At 36.1% G+C, this 19,243-nt stretch overlaps 1 protein-coding gene across 1 annotated transcript in view; it reads right to left on the bottom strand.

Moving 5' to 3' along the window:
* LOC146003379 (glutamyl aminopeptidase-like) overlaps positions 1-19,243 on the bottom strand; it is a 69,090-nt gene that overhangs the window by 19,596 nt on the left and 30,251 nt on the right. The window contains 5 exon segments of the mRNA XM_083141660.1: positions 1,856-2,131; positions 4,715-4,794; positions 11,647-11,856; positions 12,685-12,809; positions 15,261-15,343. Of these exon segments, the coding sequence (XP_082997786.1) occupies positions 1,856-2,131; positions 4,715-4,794; positions 11,647-11,856; positions 12,685-12,809; positions 15,261-15,343 (774 nt within the window).

The following is a 19,243-nucleotide window of genomic DNA, read 5'->3' as shown; positions in this document are numbered from 1 at the left end:
AGAACATGAAAGGTTAATTATTCTCCTTAATTAATGTATGTGATCAAATATCATCAATAGGTTTTGTGTTAGAGAATAAACTATATATTTTGACCATTTTACAAAACAAGGCTATGGGTATACATGTTTTTATATTCATAAAAATAATTCTAAAATGTCATATTGGGACTGAAAATTTTTACTCGTTTACAGGCTACTTGTAGAAATAAAGTGTAGGTAAAATTTTCAGCAATTTTACAGCAAATTGATACAATAAAATTTATTATTTTGGATGATACCGATCAAGGATTGATTAATCTGAATCATCCCCCAAAAAATCATATTAAAATTAATATTAGGTGTACAAATTAATTCTGCCCCTAATTATTTCACCTATTATACAGGGTGTCCCTAAAGTCTCATTACTATTACAATCAAACATATCTCTGAAACCACATGACATAGAGCAAGTTTTTTTAAAAGGTTCTACAACTCAAAAAGTTTTGTTGTTGTTGTTGTCATTTATGTTCATTTGTTGTCATTAGTCCATTGGTATTTATTTTTGTTCTGCAGATTGAAAAATGACATGCTCTCCTGATATCACCCCCTTGGATTTTTTTCCTTTGGGGGTACGTTAAGGATTGTGTATACCAAAACCCTGTTCAATATCTTGTTTCACTTCGCAGAAGGATCATTGCAGCTGTGCAAATAGTTGACGTTCATGTGCTGCAGCATGTATAGGTAGAAGTGGAATATCGCCTTGACATGCTGATGGCAACAAGAGTTACACTGACATACTAAACCTTTTTGAGCTGTAGAACATTTTGCAAGAAACTGGTCTGCTCTATATCATGTAGTTTCAGAGTTATGTTAGGGACACCCTGCACTTTACTGTTGAGATTGTTCAAATTGGAACTTCGAGCACTTTATACCAACCTATAAAGGTAAAATACCAAACTGGCAGACAATGCAACAAAGAAGCAGTAGTGAGCACAATGTCATTCGAGAAGCAGAACATGCTGCATGCTTCTTTTGCATATCAATAATGATAATAAGAAGGAAAATATTTGTTCAGCCTTGGGTGAATATGTCGTGTAAATACAGCACCTAAATTGAGTGATTTCAGTGATTCTGGGAGGGGATTTTCAATCGGGAAGATGAACAGCATCCTGAACAACTAAAGAAAGTGGGGGATGAAGAATTGAAGCAGCTATTGAATTAAAATCCAAAAATCAAGATCAACTGATTCGTCTGAATAATGAAACTGAAAAGAAAACACCATCTACTGGCAGTGGGACTAGGGAGGTGATATTGCTGCATGATAACTCCAGACTGCACACAGCATAACGATCTATAGAGATGATATTTTCATTGCATTGGGAAGTTCTGCCTCGTGTGGCTTATTCCCTTGACCTGACCCCTTTAGCTACCACTAAATAAATAGCATTGTTGAGTTTATAGACTCTAAACCGCAGTAGTTCTATCACCAGGGGATTCGTCAGCTGCCCGAAGGATGATGGCAGAAGTTTATAAATACCAAGGGACTGGAACAGGTGAAGACCATTTTTCATGAATAAGCATTTTCTTTCTTCAAAAAAGCCTGAGAATTAAATTGGGCACCTAATACCCTTTCACATATCGGTCTGAATGTTCCCTAAAAGACATACAAGGTGCAAATATTATTGTTTAGCTACTCAAGATTGCAGCCGGAGCATGTTGCTGATCACATCCTCTCCAAAATGGCTGAGATTGAGAATGTGTGGGGGTGCTACGTGCACAGGGATCTTCAGCTTACCTCAAGATTGTCAGTCCCTAGTTATAAATTACTACAGGATAGAAACAATAACAATAAGAAAAACAAAATAATAAAACTCACTGTTGAAGTATAGTTGCATCATGAACCCACGCCAAACCAACAGCGAGTTTTGCTTTCTCTTGTGCATTTGTTTCTTCCATATATGATTTCTTCACTTTATCCCAGGATTCCCCATTTCCGATGGAATTCATCCCATACTTGTACACAAGAGATCGTAAATTGGGCGATGGTTTTGTTCCCTCATCTAGCCACTTCTTGAATAATTTTCCTGCCTCTTGCATACAGCTAGGTAATTTTAAAGAACATGCTAGGTCCACTATTGTTCCTCGAAGAAGCCTAAAATTTTTACAAAAACATAGCACATTGATATGTTGTTTCATAGTGCAATATTTCTTAGGAACAAAGATTCTTTTTGACACTGAGTAAATTATATTTTCCACCTGAATTCTCACCTTTATGCAAAGAAAAAAGTACAAGTATTATTTTAAAGTGTCATCAATGGGTCAAGCATCATTTTGTTAACAAATGAAATCTGATAATTGTTATAAAGCATACATATTTGGTTAAACCTTGAAAACACATTGATTGATTTCCATGAGACATGATCAAAAGAAGGTAAAAAATATTGTTAATAATTAAGTGGAGAAGAATCATAGAACTTTAAGGACATTTCTTATTCAATTATATAATAATTCCAGGTGTCCTTTGAAAACAATGTTTACTTTATTCACCAATTAATCTCAATTGACTTACAGTCTCCATTCACAAAAGGCTGCTGTCTACCTGAAATTATTATAGAATTGTAGTAATTGACATTTCTGGGTTGTAACTATTCCATTGAAAGCCAGTGGGATTGTTACGACTCGGAAATGTCCATGACTGTACAAGAAAATAATTCAACAGTTTTTGCACTATGAATTCAAGAACATCATTGAGACAAATGGTTAGAAAACAAAATTATACCTTAAAAGCATAAAGAAATGACAGTTAATGCAATAATGATTACATACAGCATGTTTTAAAAAGTCGTGCAGGATTCCATAAATCTATAACTTTAAAGTAATAGGTCTATTACAGTGAAATATTGTTTTTTTACAGAGCAAAATTTAAAATGTTGTTCTGTCCACACTGCTGAATGATGTGTGAGCAAGTGATCACATTATTCCAAGATGGTGTCAATGCAGTAGAAAATCTCATTGCATGATATGGCTTGACGAGTTAATATCCGTTCATAATTGGGAAATAGCAGACAACACGGATGCAGACGAACAGTTGACAACAGCGCAGCTAGTGGCAGATGGGGAACTACAAACAATAGAAGCACACCAAGCAATAGTACAAGTTCCAATGAGAATGCTGGCAGTGGTCACAGAAATAATAGAGCAAAGACAAAAACAGTTTTGAGGTTAAGTGAGTACTAGATTCTCTGTGTTTCGGCGCAGAGAAGGTTACAAACAATGATTGTAAAAACACCTCCAGCAGAGACAAATATCCAAAGATGGTAAGAAAAGGTTAAGGATACGGAAAGCACAGTAGATTTACCACGTATTGGGATGCCAAGAACAATGACAACGTGGTGGATGCAGTGCAGAAGAGCATGCAACGGAGTCCAATGAAATCTCTTAAATGAAGATCATTGGAACATTGAGGTTAGGCATCATCAATGAGGTCCACTTCCAGCAGATGGTCCCCCCCCCCCCACCTTTTCTTGCCCTTGAATTTCATGAGTTTCTTGATGGTCAATTTGGAGAAAGATAGATTGGCCACAGAGGACCCACACCTTGACCCACAAGGTCACCAGACCTTATGCCTTGCGATTACTGGCTGTGGGGACATGTCAAGAACCAGGTGTATTCACAGAAACCAACAGATCTTGATGACCTGAAGTTCAAGATACATATAGGTTTTTAGAATTCTGCATAACTTTTAAAACACACTGTACACGTTTATTTTTGGGAATTTGAATAATGACTTTTGAAAACAGAATTTTGTTTCTAATTGCAGAATGCTGACCAGATACAGTATATATATATCATGTGTTTTAATAATTTGTTCACATCACAAGAGATTCGTGTGTGTAATTTCAGTGAAGAGTAATAATGTAACGTGTAACAGCTGTGACACCACAGGTAAATTCTGATTGGTTAACAAGATTTCATCCATGTGCTAATGAAGAGTTGTCTTGATCTATTGGCAGCCACTCTGTGTGTGTGTGTGTGAGAGAGAGAGAGGGGGGGGGGAGAAAGTGGGGAGAAAGTGAGAGAGAGGGAATTAAATTAAATATGTGCAGGTAATTCATTTGTGGAGTAAGTTTTGGAAAATTAAAAATTATGTGAATTTATACTAGTATTTGTATCTCTACTTTTTGCATGTGACTTGCACTTTACTGCTTGAATCAGTGGCATATTCAATTACACCTGTGCATAATATCGCTTATTTGATGTTATCAAGATGACCTTCATACCTTTTCTGTGTGGTCCTTTTTTATCTTTGAAACATATTCCTTATTACACTCATCACATTCAATTTAATAAATTAATTAAGTGAACAAAAAGTGCACTTCTTAACATTAGTAAAAATGTTATTAAATATTTCACACATTCATTCATTGTATAGATTAGTCGTTTTCAAAGAACCAGGTAATAAAAATGTTATGTTTTCTACATGTATTAAATAAATGTCATATTTCATTAAATGAGTTATGAAATGTCTAGCTCTAGTATATTCATTTTACATTTGAGCCCACATGATGGTCCCAGGTTTTTTTATAGAATACAGTGTCTTATGCTCCAATAGTGCTTGTAAATTCTATTGAACAGAAGATGTATTAGGTACAAAAAAATCAAATACTTAATATTTTCTTTTAAGTATTTTTCTTGTATTTAATGTTCTATTTATTTTAAAACTTTGTTTACTCACCTATTCAAGTGCAGCTCTGTATCATTGTCATTCCATGTTAATTTATCATAAATAGGGGTCACAAGGTCTCTCACATATTCCTAAATAAATAAAAAAAACTTGATTTTATATTTAGCTGGATAGCTCTGCTGCAAATGTCTACTGCTTACAGTAGACAAAATCTACTGTATGAATTGTACTTTACTGTTTCTCTTGGAAATCTACTGAAACTCAATGGTTTCCTACTGAACACCTTCAGATGACCTATGTACACTTCTCCAAATGTTACTTGACCACCCTGAAAGATTTCTAAGTCCAGAAATCGTTAATTTGGCAACATAGCTCTGGAGAACCAGCAGAGAGTAGCCAACTCTACTGCAGATCCCTCTATTAGGCAAGAAACCCTGTGTGAAAGATATACACTCTTGTTTATACCAAGAAGTCAGAAACTATATTTGCCCAACATATTAATGGAGAACAAAACGGAAAACTCAAGTATGAGGAATAATTTAAGAGAATACTTGCGATTCGGCATGTTAAAATTGGAATCAGAGAAACTGTTGTGAGGTTGGAAACACCTCACTCGCTCGTGGTCCACCTGGAGAAAATCGCTGTCAAGTTTGAACACAAAAGGGCATAATTTCCAATAGTTTATGCAAATTGTATAACAACACCTTTGCAAATGCTGTGCAATGAGCGAAAAGTAACAATTGTCGCAATTTTGAGTGAAAATGTATTAGTCGGATAGAGAAGTGGTAGTTTGCGCAGTCATCAACATGTTTCAAGGCATTTGCTACAAGCAAAGTTGTAGAGTATTCGTAAAGTACTTCCCTCTCAGATGTGTTTTTTCCAAGAAATTAATGGTCGCGGGTTCAAATCCTGAACCATCCATATTTTTTAGAACTTTTTTTTTGTAAGTATGGCATTCAGATACATTGAGTATGGAGTTTAGTAATTAAGTTGAATAATTTAGTTTCAGAATGTTCGCAAAATGTAATTCGGTTTGGAATTTGACAAATGTTTCCAGCAGTCAATGTATTTGTTTTTGTTTTTTTTTTGTTTTTTGCAGTAAGGTATACAATTCAGAGATGAGATTTATTTCAAAGCACTAACTTTCCACTCAATCTAGGAATGCTACAAGTGAAATGTCTGCATCATGTGAAAAGTCTTACAACCCCTCTCACACATGTCGAGCACAATACCACTATACCACAGGTGCCACTAGTACTAAACATGTAGTTTAAAAAGTGACAGTCCACTATTTAGGTCCTTTAGTTTAACAAAATCTCGTATTCGTATTCACTATTAGTTATGTGAAACATGTGGAGAATTACTCATACATGTGCAAATACTGCACTCGTGTGTTCAGAACTTCGAAAGTACAGAAAAGTGTTGTAGAAATAAGAACGACCAAGCACAAGCCTTTTCTATCTCACATGTGGCAGAAGTGAAATTATGTCCATATATTGATTGAGACAGAGAGAGGGAGAAAGACACCTTACTATCCCAGCTGGGTATTTACAGTTTCATTTTGTGTAATTTGAGAAATACGGATACGAGATGTCAAATTAAAGGACCTAAATAGTGGACTGTTGTTTTTTTAAACTACATATTTAGTACTAGTAGCACAAGAAAGTGGTACCTTTGGTGCATTGGTATCGTGCTCGACATGTGTGACAGGGGTCGTAAGATCGATCCCCAACCACAGCAGATAATTTTTTCAGAAGGCGAGAAGTATTTGACAAAATATTTCTTCAGATTCATGGATATTCCTTGCTGACTTAAAAATTGGAGGGACGTTATCATCTTTAAAATCGCCTTGCGTGCATTTTTCATATCTCCTAATTTATGTGTTGAGATAAGAGATGACACATTGGTTCCTTGTTTCGTAGTTGCCAAAGCAGTCACGGACAAACGATGAAATGTACATTTTTCGTGAACCCTGAAACGTTCAATTGCCTTTTGCCACTGGGAAAATCCATTTCGAACAAATGCATTACAAGAATCCCAGACTGCAGAAGTAGCAGTTGCCGACGGAGGCATTATACTGGAATCAAAAACGTTTTTACACACACTACAGAACACTTTGTCCAATTCTTTGTCGTAATAAATCCAAGGAAATGTCTTTTTCCATCCTTCATGGTATGACCTGCCTGACGATTTCTTGACACTTGTTGCTAATGTACTACAGGAACTGGCAGAAGACACATTCTCGGGTTCCTTATTTATTGACTGAACATGCTTTTCACTATGTTCAGTGTCAATAATATCCACCTCTGATGACGACGACAAATGTATGACGAATTTATCCATAGCGACTAGCAAACCTACTGTTTGAATTCAAAAGTATGTAAAGAAGCAATACTCAATATTGTGTTTCAGCTTTCCACACATGTCCCGTGCCACATTTGAAAATTGCGAAAAATTTTGCCCGGCGAAGAGCTTTTGCTCCACGCATCCGGTCAGTAGACCCTCTTCTTTGTACTAACTATTAACATGGTAACACCCCTTTTTTCTGAAAATGAGAACTTCTCAGTCTACAATCTAAGCTCCCGCGTCCTTCCAAGCCATTGTCTCTCGGAGAACAAACAAAACAATAACAATCCAGATTACATGAAAACAACTTCACTGAAATCGTAAACCACGCCGCTCTTATCTGATTGAAACAAACAAAAGAAGAAAAAATCAACTATTGAGGTAGTCGGTCACAATCAGCTTCCTTGTGTTTCGGTTTATTCTTTATTAGTGCTCAATATCGGCAAGTAGTTATTTTAAAACAATTGTTGATGAATGGAGTGGGCATATTGTAGTGTGTCACTTGTAAGGAAACATCAAAGCAAGCTGAAAAGACGGGATTCTATTCACAATACAATATACATCCATTGTTATTGTGGGGACTGCATTTGACTTGGCCAGAGACAGGCAAGGAAGGGGGGAATGTGTTGCTTGGTTGCCTTTGCACAAACACATTTGAAACAATTATGTTTTAGAGGTTAGAAATTTTAACTTCCATCTCAATGTTTTAATTGCTTATTATTTTTTGATAATGGCAAGTGAGAAATATTTATTTTATTTTGTTTTTATCAAACTAAAAATCTTGTGGGTGTGGAGCACCCACAAGATTATTTATGTGGGTGCTCGAGCCCCGGAGCACCCACGTAGTCGGCGCGCATGCACTAGAGAATTTCTAAAGCAGAGGTGTGGTGTGCATGTAACCGTTGTTACCACAGGTAACAGCAAAGTGTGAAGAACTAAAAAAAAAAGTTGTTTCAATAAAATAACAACAATGTTAAATAAGTTAACCCACAGTGTTGCCATCAAGTATATATTGCAGGAAACATTTTTTCTGCAGCCGACAGAAGCAAAGAGGGAGGCAGTTCTGCTACCCTGAAGAGGTAACAAAAGGAAAAGGAGAGGGTGCCAATGCAAGGGAAGAGCGGGGAAGACTTTAGGGCAAAGTGTGCTACGGGGTTATTCATATGCCTGTTAAAGTGTCCAGTTACCAGTCAGGCCTGCCGGTACAGGCCAGTGTTGTCATATTGGATTGACAGAAAAAAGCTAAATCCCACCTAAAATGGGGTACTATTTCTCTGAAACAACTAGAGCTAGATTGCAAAGCCAAGGCTGGATTCAACTTCAACTGAAACCAGTTAGGTAAAGACGAAAAGATAGTTCCTGGGTGTGATTCGTGATTTTGACAAACCTTGCACCAAAGAACTAAGTTGGCAACAGTAGTACGTACAGCTGGACTTCCCTTCCACAATCTGACTGTCGCTGGAGAAGAGGAATTCTGTCTTCTGCTCGCCACACAAACATTAAACTGACCCGAGAAATGTATGGTTCTTCCTCCCCTTTCCACCTCAATTGCAAAGAAACAGATGAAGATTTGACAAGGCTCGACCACTATTCATTGGATTTTAGTGGTAACTCTCATGAGTGGTAGTTCTCTCTACAAGTGTTTGTGACTAAATTGCTGAGCAGATTGGGAAAGAAAAAAAACGAAATGAAGAAAAATCTAGATTGAAGGCATTTTTTGTGGGGGTGGGGGTGGAGATGATAATGTCTGGCAGGCATAATTGCTGTACTGATGGCCAATGACACGTTTGAAAAAGTCATGCCATGCCACTGTTCTAAATATTATATTTAATGTGTATGTAGTGTGTTTAGCTTAAGATGGTGGCTGTAAAAATTACATTTCATTCCTCCTTAGTAACTATCTTGATTTATATCTGTTTGAAAATTTGAACAAAGATGTTTCAAAACACCTATAAATCTACTGGAAACAGTAAAAAAACATACAAAAATATTGTAAGTTTTTACTATGAAGCATTTTATTACTGCACACTAAGCAATTACTTTAAAATGTCATTATTAACCCCTAAGGATGTGCACATGGGTAAATATAACCCAGACGATTTTGAAATATATTCCTTGATAATTTCCAATGAGTGCCTGGGCCCTCCCTTCTCAGTATCTTTCCAGTGAAGTCTTCAGAACTCTTAGTTCTGCTTGCAGCACTGTGTGAATTAATCTTTTTGCTTTGGAGGGGATTCCAACTCAGTGGTATATCTGTAATTTCATTTTGGGAAATAGTTTTTTTTTTGTTTTTTTTGGGGTATGCAAATTTGAATATATGTTACCCGTCAGTAAACTAAACTAAACTAAACTATTGCCACAAAGATTGGTTCTAACCTAGAACATTAAATCTTATGATAATATTTACATGTAATTTAGAAACACTTAGTACAATTACATTCTAAGAAAACCCAAACTTGTACACAAAAAGAGGTATCGAACTAGTAACACCAAAATTTCTATTGCTGTTCAAACTTAATTTCCATTTAATCTGCCTACAAGCTTCTCGTGAACACTTCATACATGTTCAGTGAGCTTTCTCAGTTGAAGAATGGTGTTCTCCTTTAATCCACAAGAGTGCATACTTTTAGGCAGGGAAATCTTGGTGACTGGACTATTAATGGACACAAATGATTTTTCGGTTGTGTTTGTTACATATTTAAAAAATGTATATAGTATATGCTTTTAATTCAATTTTCTTTGAGGAGATAGAAACATCCAGTAGCGTACGCAGGATTTCATCAAGGAAGGGGTTATTTCGAAAACTTTCTACAAATTCACATTACCATTGTTTTATTATACTTTAATTAATAATAATAATAATTTTTAATTAATAATACTTACAATTAATTAATTCATTTAATTACTACTAATAATACTACTAATGCAGCTGCTGTTACTACTTATATCACTACTATTATTAAGTAGTAGAGATCTTCATAAATATATTTATGAAAGCAAAAGAAAAAAATTACATTTTTTTTGTTTCTTTGTTACGAAATAATTGTCTAGTCAACTGTTATTTGTATATGATAGGTGAGACATTCTAAGTGTGATGAAAATCCATAAAAACAAGCAAATATATTAAATTTATTGAAATAATCAAAATATGAAACTCATTCAAGGGTCCGCGGTGGTCTAGTCTGACAACCTCGTGGGAGATCCGGGTTCGATTCCAGGAATTGGTTGGAATTTATCCAGCCTTGTCTCCGCACCCAGCCTCATATCAATGGGTACCTGAGAGCAACCCTGGGGGATAAAGGCTGTCGGAGCATGGTGCTGATCACATCCCCTGCAAAATGTCCGAGATCGAGAATGTGTGGGCCCCAGCACACCACTACATGTGCATTCATGGCACGGTGCTATATGCACGGGGAAATTTACAATACCTTTACCTATGGAACTCACCCAGGATGATGATGAGGCATAAGAATACATGTTGCCAAATTCCACTGAGTCTATGTTTTCGTTCAAAAGTAAGTTTATAGACATTTCAACACATTTATCACTTCTAGGTGATTCACAAAGCACTTCTTCAACATTATTTAATGATGTGGATGTAGACTCAGCATCACTTGAGAGTTCACAAGGGGATGCAAAATCAGTACCGGGAAGAACGTTTGCAATAACGTCGGCACACTGCGACGAAGCAAGGAATTTTCACAATTCTTGCGAGAGACTGCACGACTTTTTGCAAAAGAATTGCAAAATTGAACTTTGTGGCCGCTTATATTGTGTTTGGAATGTTGTTTTTCTCCATGCTGCATTGGAATAATAATTCAAATTATTATTATTATTATTATTACTGTCGCAGATCTTTGACTGTGATAAATTAGCCATTTTTAATTTTTCCTACAACATTTTCCATAATATTTCAAAAGCTCAAGAGGGGGGTTTAAACCCGGTAACCCCCCACCTTGCGTACGCCACTGGAAACATCCCTGACAGGGATAAAAATAATTTTCTTTTGCTGGGGATGAAATGTTTTGTGGGGAAAATCCCTGGCATTTTTGTTAACCTCTTGGGACCAGAGATTCATGTTCAGAACAAATATAATCATGACCAGGCCAGGCTCAAACCTTGGACCCCCGGTATTGTAGAATGCTGTGCTAACCACTCTGCCATGGTGGTCTGTGACATATGAATGACAGAAAGAGAGAAGAATAGAGAACGAAGTACCTGTCTTCTATCTTAATTCAATGTACCATTTCATCATTTGCCTATACCAATCGAGAAAAAACAAGGAAAAACTCATTTGGCAACGAGGTGTGAACCATAACCATCACTTAACTCACTAAGTGTCAAAGTTTGTTTGAAATCATCTTTATGCTCATATAACCTAATCGGGACTAGTTCTACAGTTTAAAAAGTGATATTTGAATCACTATGCAATATGTCTCCACCAGAGATCAAACCAGGGATCCCTTGATTACAAGATGAAAGTGTTACCACGATGTTGGACTATTCATTCAGTTACAGCATGTAGAGGAAACTATCAACATAGGACTCAAACTTTCCCCCTGAAAATAACATCATCAACTGGGTTTTAAAAGTAATGCAACTGTATCAATGCAAATGAAAGCATAAAGAAAACTTACTTGAATTTGTCCATGTGCGCTTGGTGTTCCTTCCTTTAGAAGTGCAGAAATTGTAGATAATTTTCCAGCTACTGTTTTCCAAGGCACATAATCTTCCTCTGATTTTAGGTATTGAGTAAGGTTCATAACCAAATTGTAATCCAAAAGGCTGGCATCACCAAGACTGAAGGCATCATTTAAGATACTAGCCCTGTCAGCAACTGAAAGGATCTGCGAAAATAGGATATAGATACTATTAATATTCACAGGTTCACATGTTTGTGACAAAAAATGAATGTACTTTACACTTACTGTGATATCAGCTTTCTGACATATTTGTTTTTAACACCATATTTCAACAGTTTTAAACACAGAAAAATAAGAAATATGAAAGCAAACATATGCAAATACAAGACCACTTGCTTGAAACCGTTAGAATATTTTAATAAATATTAGCTTTTTTATTAGACTAGAGCCAAATATATATGCAAATAAAAAAATGATTTCAGTACAAAAATACTGGTCAAATTCCGGAATCAAAAGAATTTATAAAATAGCATTTTACTGTTAAAAAGGTGAATATAACCCTAAATTTGATTTAAAAACTATTACACAAATAAACATTTCCCTTCTAATAGCATATTTATGTAGTTATCACAGTTTATTCCTATGTAAAGAAGTCCATTTTTGCTTCTCGAATATTTACAGCAGAATCAATCAAATTTCCATGATTTGCATAACTCACAGGATAATTTAGACTTCAGAAAGTAAATAAACTAAATTTCGTTCAGGAGTTTATTTCGCATTTTGCAGTTCATGACAAAACGAAAACATGGTAGGAAAATCCACCTTGTGGCTTTCAAAAACATGATAAATGAACATCACAGTGTGTTGTTTCACATTTCATGTTTCCATCAAAAATTAAATATGCATTCCCCTAATTAATATCCCAAAATGCCACAACAAACAAAGCATTTAATAAAAATAATAACAAGAATAATAAATAAAAACTATTACTTTATAATCTTACAAATATTTCATTCAAAAAAATGTGCTTACCGGTTCACTACTCTCCAAAATATTTTGCAGTCGTCTCCACTCTTCTGGTTCATAATTCACTCTGTAGTAGCCAATTTGCTCACTGTTGAATTTAATCCAGTCAATATCCGTTATATTCAGATCAACTATGATGAAATAAGGAAAATTTATGGAAATTAACTATTGGTACAGATATGGTGGTGTCCTCCTCCGTGGCTGTGCAGTCTAAGGTGCTGTGCTTTGGGCTCCGACTGCAGGATGGCATGGGTTCGAGTCCACCTGGGCTCAGTCTCTGGGTTTTTGGCAACTCACCATCATGAGGAAATTGGGGAGCTAGGAGTGAGTAGGGTAACCTGGTCATTGATATCTCCTGACCACATGTCACCCCATTACCAGTTGAAGATCTCCACGCCTCTAGTGAGGATTGTGGGAGGCAGACTGGCAGTCGGGAGATAGGCCAAGGCCCTTATGAGCTATATAGCCACGGGTTATTATTATATTACACATACTGTGGTATTCTAATCCCTACAGGATTTGAACCTGCCACGTCCCATAGCCATAGCCCAAGCTTGCCCAAATACTTTGACCACAGGGCCATGGTGGCGGACAGCTAAAAAAATAATCATCTACATTCTCAACTAGGAAATTTCTTAAAAAATAAGGATGACAGCCTCCCTAGAATCCCATAAAGTACATCTTACTTCTCTAGAAGTCAGCTTGTTAATCTTCCATCCTCTCTCTCTTCTTAAAAAATGGGCCACAGATGAAGCTACAACCCTACCAACACTATCAGACAAGCAGTGGCAGCAAAGGGGGCGGTGGGCAGCTGCCCCCACATATTTTGCCACTTTTGTTCCCGCACTATGTTAAACCTTATCTACCAAGGGAAAGTAAACTGTTTTTCCCCCACCTCCCCCAGTTTTGTTACTAGGAGCGTGAAGTTTTCACTTTAAAGATAACACCAAAAAGTTGATGAATGCAAAATAAAGTGTTGTGTTTAAAATGTATTTGGGTAGGTTAAGGAGGAAAGTGTTTGGTGTTTCGGAATCTCGAAATAATGCAAATTGTGCCATTTTCCAGAATTGCACCGAATTTGCACTTTAAAAAATATGCAATATAAACTGTGAATAACACTTTCTTTCTTCAAAAAGAACTACCTGAAGGTGCACAAGATCTGTCATTTGTAGTCTGGCTGGTGAATGTTCGATTCAAAAGAGATTGTCATGCTTCATTTATTGCAGTTTGGTGCAGAAACAACTGACAATGCTTTGACCTTGTCCTGAAACAGAATTCGCCACAGGGCTCTTCTCACAAGGGAAGTTTCGTAGGAACGGGAAAATTTTCAGGGAGAAACGTCTGTTGTGTTGCGGATGAGGTGGTTAGAGGTGTAGGTGTATGTAGGATATTTTGAGGTGTAAGGGGGATTTTTTTGAATTGTTAGAGAAATTTCAGTCAGTCAGAATCCCTGAGGCTGCATGGTTGTGCATCATCTTGCATTTTCTTTTCCTCCTGTGGTATACTTCGTAGTATGACAAAGCCAGCAGTAAATGCATTAGTTTGCTTTTGAAAGACCTTATGCTCCAGAGAGAAATACATTATTTTGTTATCATTCAATTGCAAAATAAGATGCAACACAGGAGCAGAAGGATTTCTTGATTAAGCGCAAAGGAAGTGAAAGGCACATGGAGAAGAAAAGTTTGTTTGTTTGAATTGTTGTTTTACATCCACTTTATGCACATAAAGGCTAACCAGGATTGGACCCACAGTTTGTGGTTATTACAAGGCGGCCTCATTACCACTATGCCGTCGAGTAGGCCCGAGAAGAAAAGTAAAGTGAGTGAAATAAACTGGCAACTTTCTGTCATTGAAGGCTCCAAGAAGCTTAAAAGAAGGAAAGAAGACAAGGAGAACATCACACTTCAAACTGTGGAAGTCTTTGTTAAACAATCATTCCATTGGTGTGAATGGAAAAAAAAATGCTATCTTTCTATTCAGAAGTGCTCTTTTTATAGGTAGTGTGGTGAGTGAATACTGTGAACATTTACTACGCACCATCTGTGCATGGAAAATCATCAATGTTAATGTTAACTGAAAATTGAATTTAAGGAAACAATTTTTGAAAATATTATTCTGCGAGAGTGAAAAGTTTGAAATATGATTGTGTTCAAATATTTGGGTAATATTCTTCAATAAAGATTTCATATTTAGTGACCAATGAAATGAAAGTTTTCCAAATACAAGAAATTTTGTAATTTCTTACAAAGGTCAACCTTAAATTTCTTTCTTTTTGTCATTAAAACTATAATTTGCCTTCATTTTCCATAACTAAAGCAATGTAAAAATCTTATGCATAGAAGTAACCATAAAATTGCATGTAAAAATAACATCGATTTTCAATTAATAACACTGAATTTTGCTTTAAACCACAAAAAATAACACCAAATTGCAGTAAAAAATAACCCCGAAATTTAGGGAAAAATAAAACTAAAACTTCACATCCCTAGTCATTACTTATAAGGCTGAAGTTGTACTCTATTAGGATAAATTAAATAATCCATTTTTTAAAACTCTGAATGTTTTGAAAATATTGTACTTACCAAACTCCTCCTCCTTATTAAGCCATAGTAATTTTGGAGCAGTACCATTGGATATATACCTTATTGGAATATCCCATTTATATCTGAAACAATTTCAATGCAGAGAATCAAGATACTGTTTATGTATCAGTTAAGGACATAAGATTTTTGGATAACAGATAAAACTAGTTGTTTATTTTTAAGAATATATGTTTTTTAGCTTCTAAAAAATGAAGGGTGAGGGACGATCTCTCTTCTCTAGTAGTGTTGGCAGCCAGGGCCGCCGTTTGGGAACACGAGGCCCTGTGCGAACTATATCCACGAGGCCCATGTGTTATGTAATGTTAAAATATCAATAACATCAGTTTCTCGTAAAATTCATCTCTAGTGCAAACCTGGTTATTAGAATTGCGTAATTATTACCTATTATTTTCCTGTAGTTTACGGTTATTACAAGCATAAGAAAACAGTTTTTCTTTGTGACGTTTTAGGAGAACACACGCTCCTTTCATCAGACATTTATTTTCAGGAACCACAGGAATATATAATATAAGTTGTTCATGTTCAAAGGATTATGTGGGACAAACAGCAATGAAAATGGCAATAAGATGGCACGAACACGATTTGGACATTATAAATCTAAACCCAAGAACAGGTTTGTCAACTCATATCATCGAGGAGAAGCATTTGATTAAAAAGAGAAGGGTTTTAAAAAGATTAACGGGAAACACAGAGTTGAATGTCTGGGAAGCTTCGTTCATTGCAGAAGAACCCTGGAATAAATTAAATAATGAAAATGGTAACATAGATCCAGTATGGAGTTTTCTTTTTCACAAATGGAGTAAGCCACCATCTTTAAAATTTTATGTAACAGAAAACATCAAGAGACTTTGTGAAAACAATGATGAATTTGAATTACCTGATGATATTTGGGATTCATAATTTAAAAAAAATCTGAAATAAAAATAAAACAGACTGCTTTTTTCACAGTTAAGTTGCTATATTACAACAATGTAACATTGACAACATCCATTATATAACGGATTATTTTTGTTTAAAAAATTACTAACCATTGTTATAACTGTATCTTTAGTCAAAATGAAAATAAATGTCTGATGAAAGGAGTGTGTGTTCTCCTGAAACGTAACAAAGAAAAACTGTTTTCTTATGCTTGTAATAACCGTAAACTACAGGAAAATAATTCTATAATGCAAGCAATGTGTACATACAAGAAAAACTATTATTACCTATTGTTAAGCACGATCTATCACCAGACTCAGAAGATGAACATGAGACATACTCCTCTTCACAATTAGTTCCTACATTTGGCACCTGGTTCCCTGGTTCACAGACGAGCTACATTAAAGATCACCATCACCACTGGTACACACGACTTGGACTATATCACAAACACACTCCGTAACACCACCATCATCACCATCAAAACTAACACAAACTCTTGACATCAAGTGTATCTACATTATTTCCGTCTATCGTGGAGAAATTTGAAATGGAAACTGTATTTACAGGCAGCAAGATTTTCTCGGAGGCACCTTCCGACTTTTTAAAAACTCGTCCATCCTTTTTTATTTTTTTTTATTTCTTTGCCTTTTGGAATCCAGATTCAAATTTACAAAATTTGTCCCATTCTCTAGACATTCCTATAATCGCAATTCTACGCACCCACACGCACTACTGTGTCAAAAAGAGGGACTTGAAATTTGTTGACACTTCGGCATGGTTGTAAAATCAGACAAAATATGGAATCGTTCCTTCTCTGGGAGGGTTTGAGAGGTAATAAAAATAAAGTACTCATATCTCCAGATCTTTACTTCATCTGCAGGGCCAATATGCCGATCTACGGTCCTTTGACCTGCACACTGCCTGCCTTGAGAGGCCTGTTTCTGAAACCAGTTTTTGGAAATTGATGAAGTTGTAAAGTTTGACGTCAGAGGGAGGGAAGGCCACGGAAGAAAACCCCTGATTAAAAAGTGAAATAACCTTGTGTAATTTTTGTTGTATTTGTGTGTTCCTTATGATTTATTTTTGTAGAATTTTCATTTCATATCTAAGTTTGAGACTGTTGTAAAGTACAGTAAAATGCAATATTAAAAAACTGATATTGTTTTTCACGTTTCCTTCCAACAAGGAGTTTCGAAAAATTATTGAGAAGACAAATTTTATTTGCCGTTCATTGTTTTACAAGCACTATTTACAATCTCAAGTGCTTAGAATATCACCAAATAAGTGACAAAAGATTGATGCCAATCCTGCGTTGCGAATTGTTTGCCTAAAAAATCTGGAAATTATTATAGGGTGGCATGACGGAGTGGGAGATTTTGAATCACGTACAAGCTCATTGTTAAATTTGGCAATGCTTCGAGACCATGAGAATGTTGCGTAGAAAATGCCATTTCAGTTGATATGGAGCAGTAATCAGGGGAGCAGCGTGCTTTTCGTGGTGAAAGCATATTTTGGAAGGCGTATCATGTCCAGGAACAGCGATATGAACTGGCCTCAGGCCCAGATTTCCCAATTGGCCTCATAGGCCCGGGCCTAGAGCGGCACTTTGGTAGGGGCAGCACGATTGTTTGTTTTAAATTTATAAGGAATACTAATTCTCGGATTGCCTTTCTTTTTTATCTGGACACACGAATGGAATGACTTTATGTAGTTGTATTGTAAATATAAGTTAACGAAGAATATTTCTTACGAGAGATAGGCTAGCAGGGCTCGGAACTAGTTTACTAATTTGTTGTTTTAATTACAGATGTTGTTGCTTCGAATGTACAGTATTGTGCTGAGCTGGGACGGCGATTGCGGCAAGAACGTGGAGCCTGCCGCTTGCTTTGGAAAGACAACACCGGCTTTGCTGCATTCCAGGAATGCAGTTCCTCGTTACTGCCGGCATTGGCTGCATATCAAAAGTATGTGGTTCGCGTTGAATTGTTGAGAATTAAACTGTCGGCGGAAGCATTATTAAAGGGGTTTCGCATTGTACTATTCTACTGTTAGTTGCTCGAGAATATTATTCAAGAAGTAGATGGTGTGTCACATCTTGTGCCTCGCATGTGTCAGTGTCCAACGTGCATTTGTTGGGGTTAGTTTAAAACATCATTATGCTCATTATGAGTGATCAAAGAGTAAGACTCAGTGGGTCACAATACAAAAAGAGAAAAGTGGAGAAAGGTGAAAAGCAGGAAGCATTTCTGAAGAAGGTTCCGAAAATCAGTTCTTTTTTATACAGAAATGTAATCAGAAAAAGAGTGATGAAAGTGCCGTTGATTAGCCCAGTGTGTGTTCTGCCCTATCACTTTAATGAAGTAAAAATAAAAGTCTTATCTGAAAAACAAGGTCAATGTTAAAATGTAATTTTTATAATTTATGTTATAACGCTTTGTTACTTTTTTTTGTATGTAACTATCATTTAATTAATACTGCATGCCGTTAATAGTAAAAATAGTAATACAGAAAATAATGATTTTTTTCATTCTTGATAAATGGTATGGGAGGCAGCAGAGCTTGTTTTGCCTAGGGGTGGCAAAGAGGTAAATCCGGCCCTGACTGGCCTGCAAGGTCACCAGATCTGCCAGTGTGCGATTTCTTTTTATGGGGATATTTAAAGGATCGTGTGTTTACTACTCGTCCTCATACACTGGATGAACTAAAGGCTGTGATATGTGAAGATATTCAGTCTATAACTGTGGACGTACTGTAGAAAGTTATGATTTATGTCCAGAATTATGAAACAACTGTGCAATATGGCATTATCAAAATCTACCACTCCCGCCTGTCACCCTATACATGCAGAAAACCTAAAATGAAAACACAATGAAAATGAATTCTTGTAAACTGAGGCTTGCTTAAATACTGCAGTCACATTTCAGTGCATAAAAGTGACAGGCAAATTATTGATTGTGCCAGCAACGGGACTGTTCTCAAACTATATTTATGCCAACTTTTCTTATTTTACGTCACTTTTCTGCCTCCTTAGTTAAATCGTA

The sequence above is a fragment of the Lepisma saccharinum genome, chromosome 20 (assembly GCF_977018435.1).
Source record: "Lepisma saccharinum chromosome 20, izLepSacc3.1, whole genome shotgun sequence".
In the NCBI taxonomy this organism is placed as follows: domain Eukaryota; kingdom Metazoa; phylum Arthropoda; class Insecta; order Zygentoma; family Lepismatidae; genus Lepisma; species Lepisma saccharinum.
Note: the sequence above shows the minus strand (reverse complement) of the source record. Positions and strands in the feature narration are given on the sequence as shown.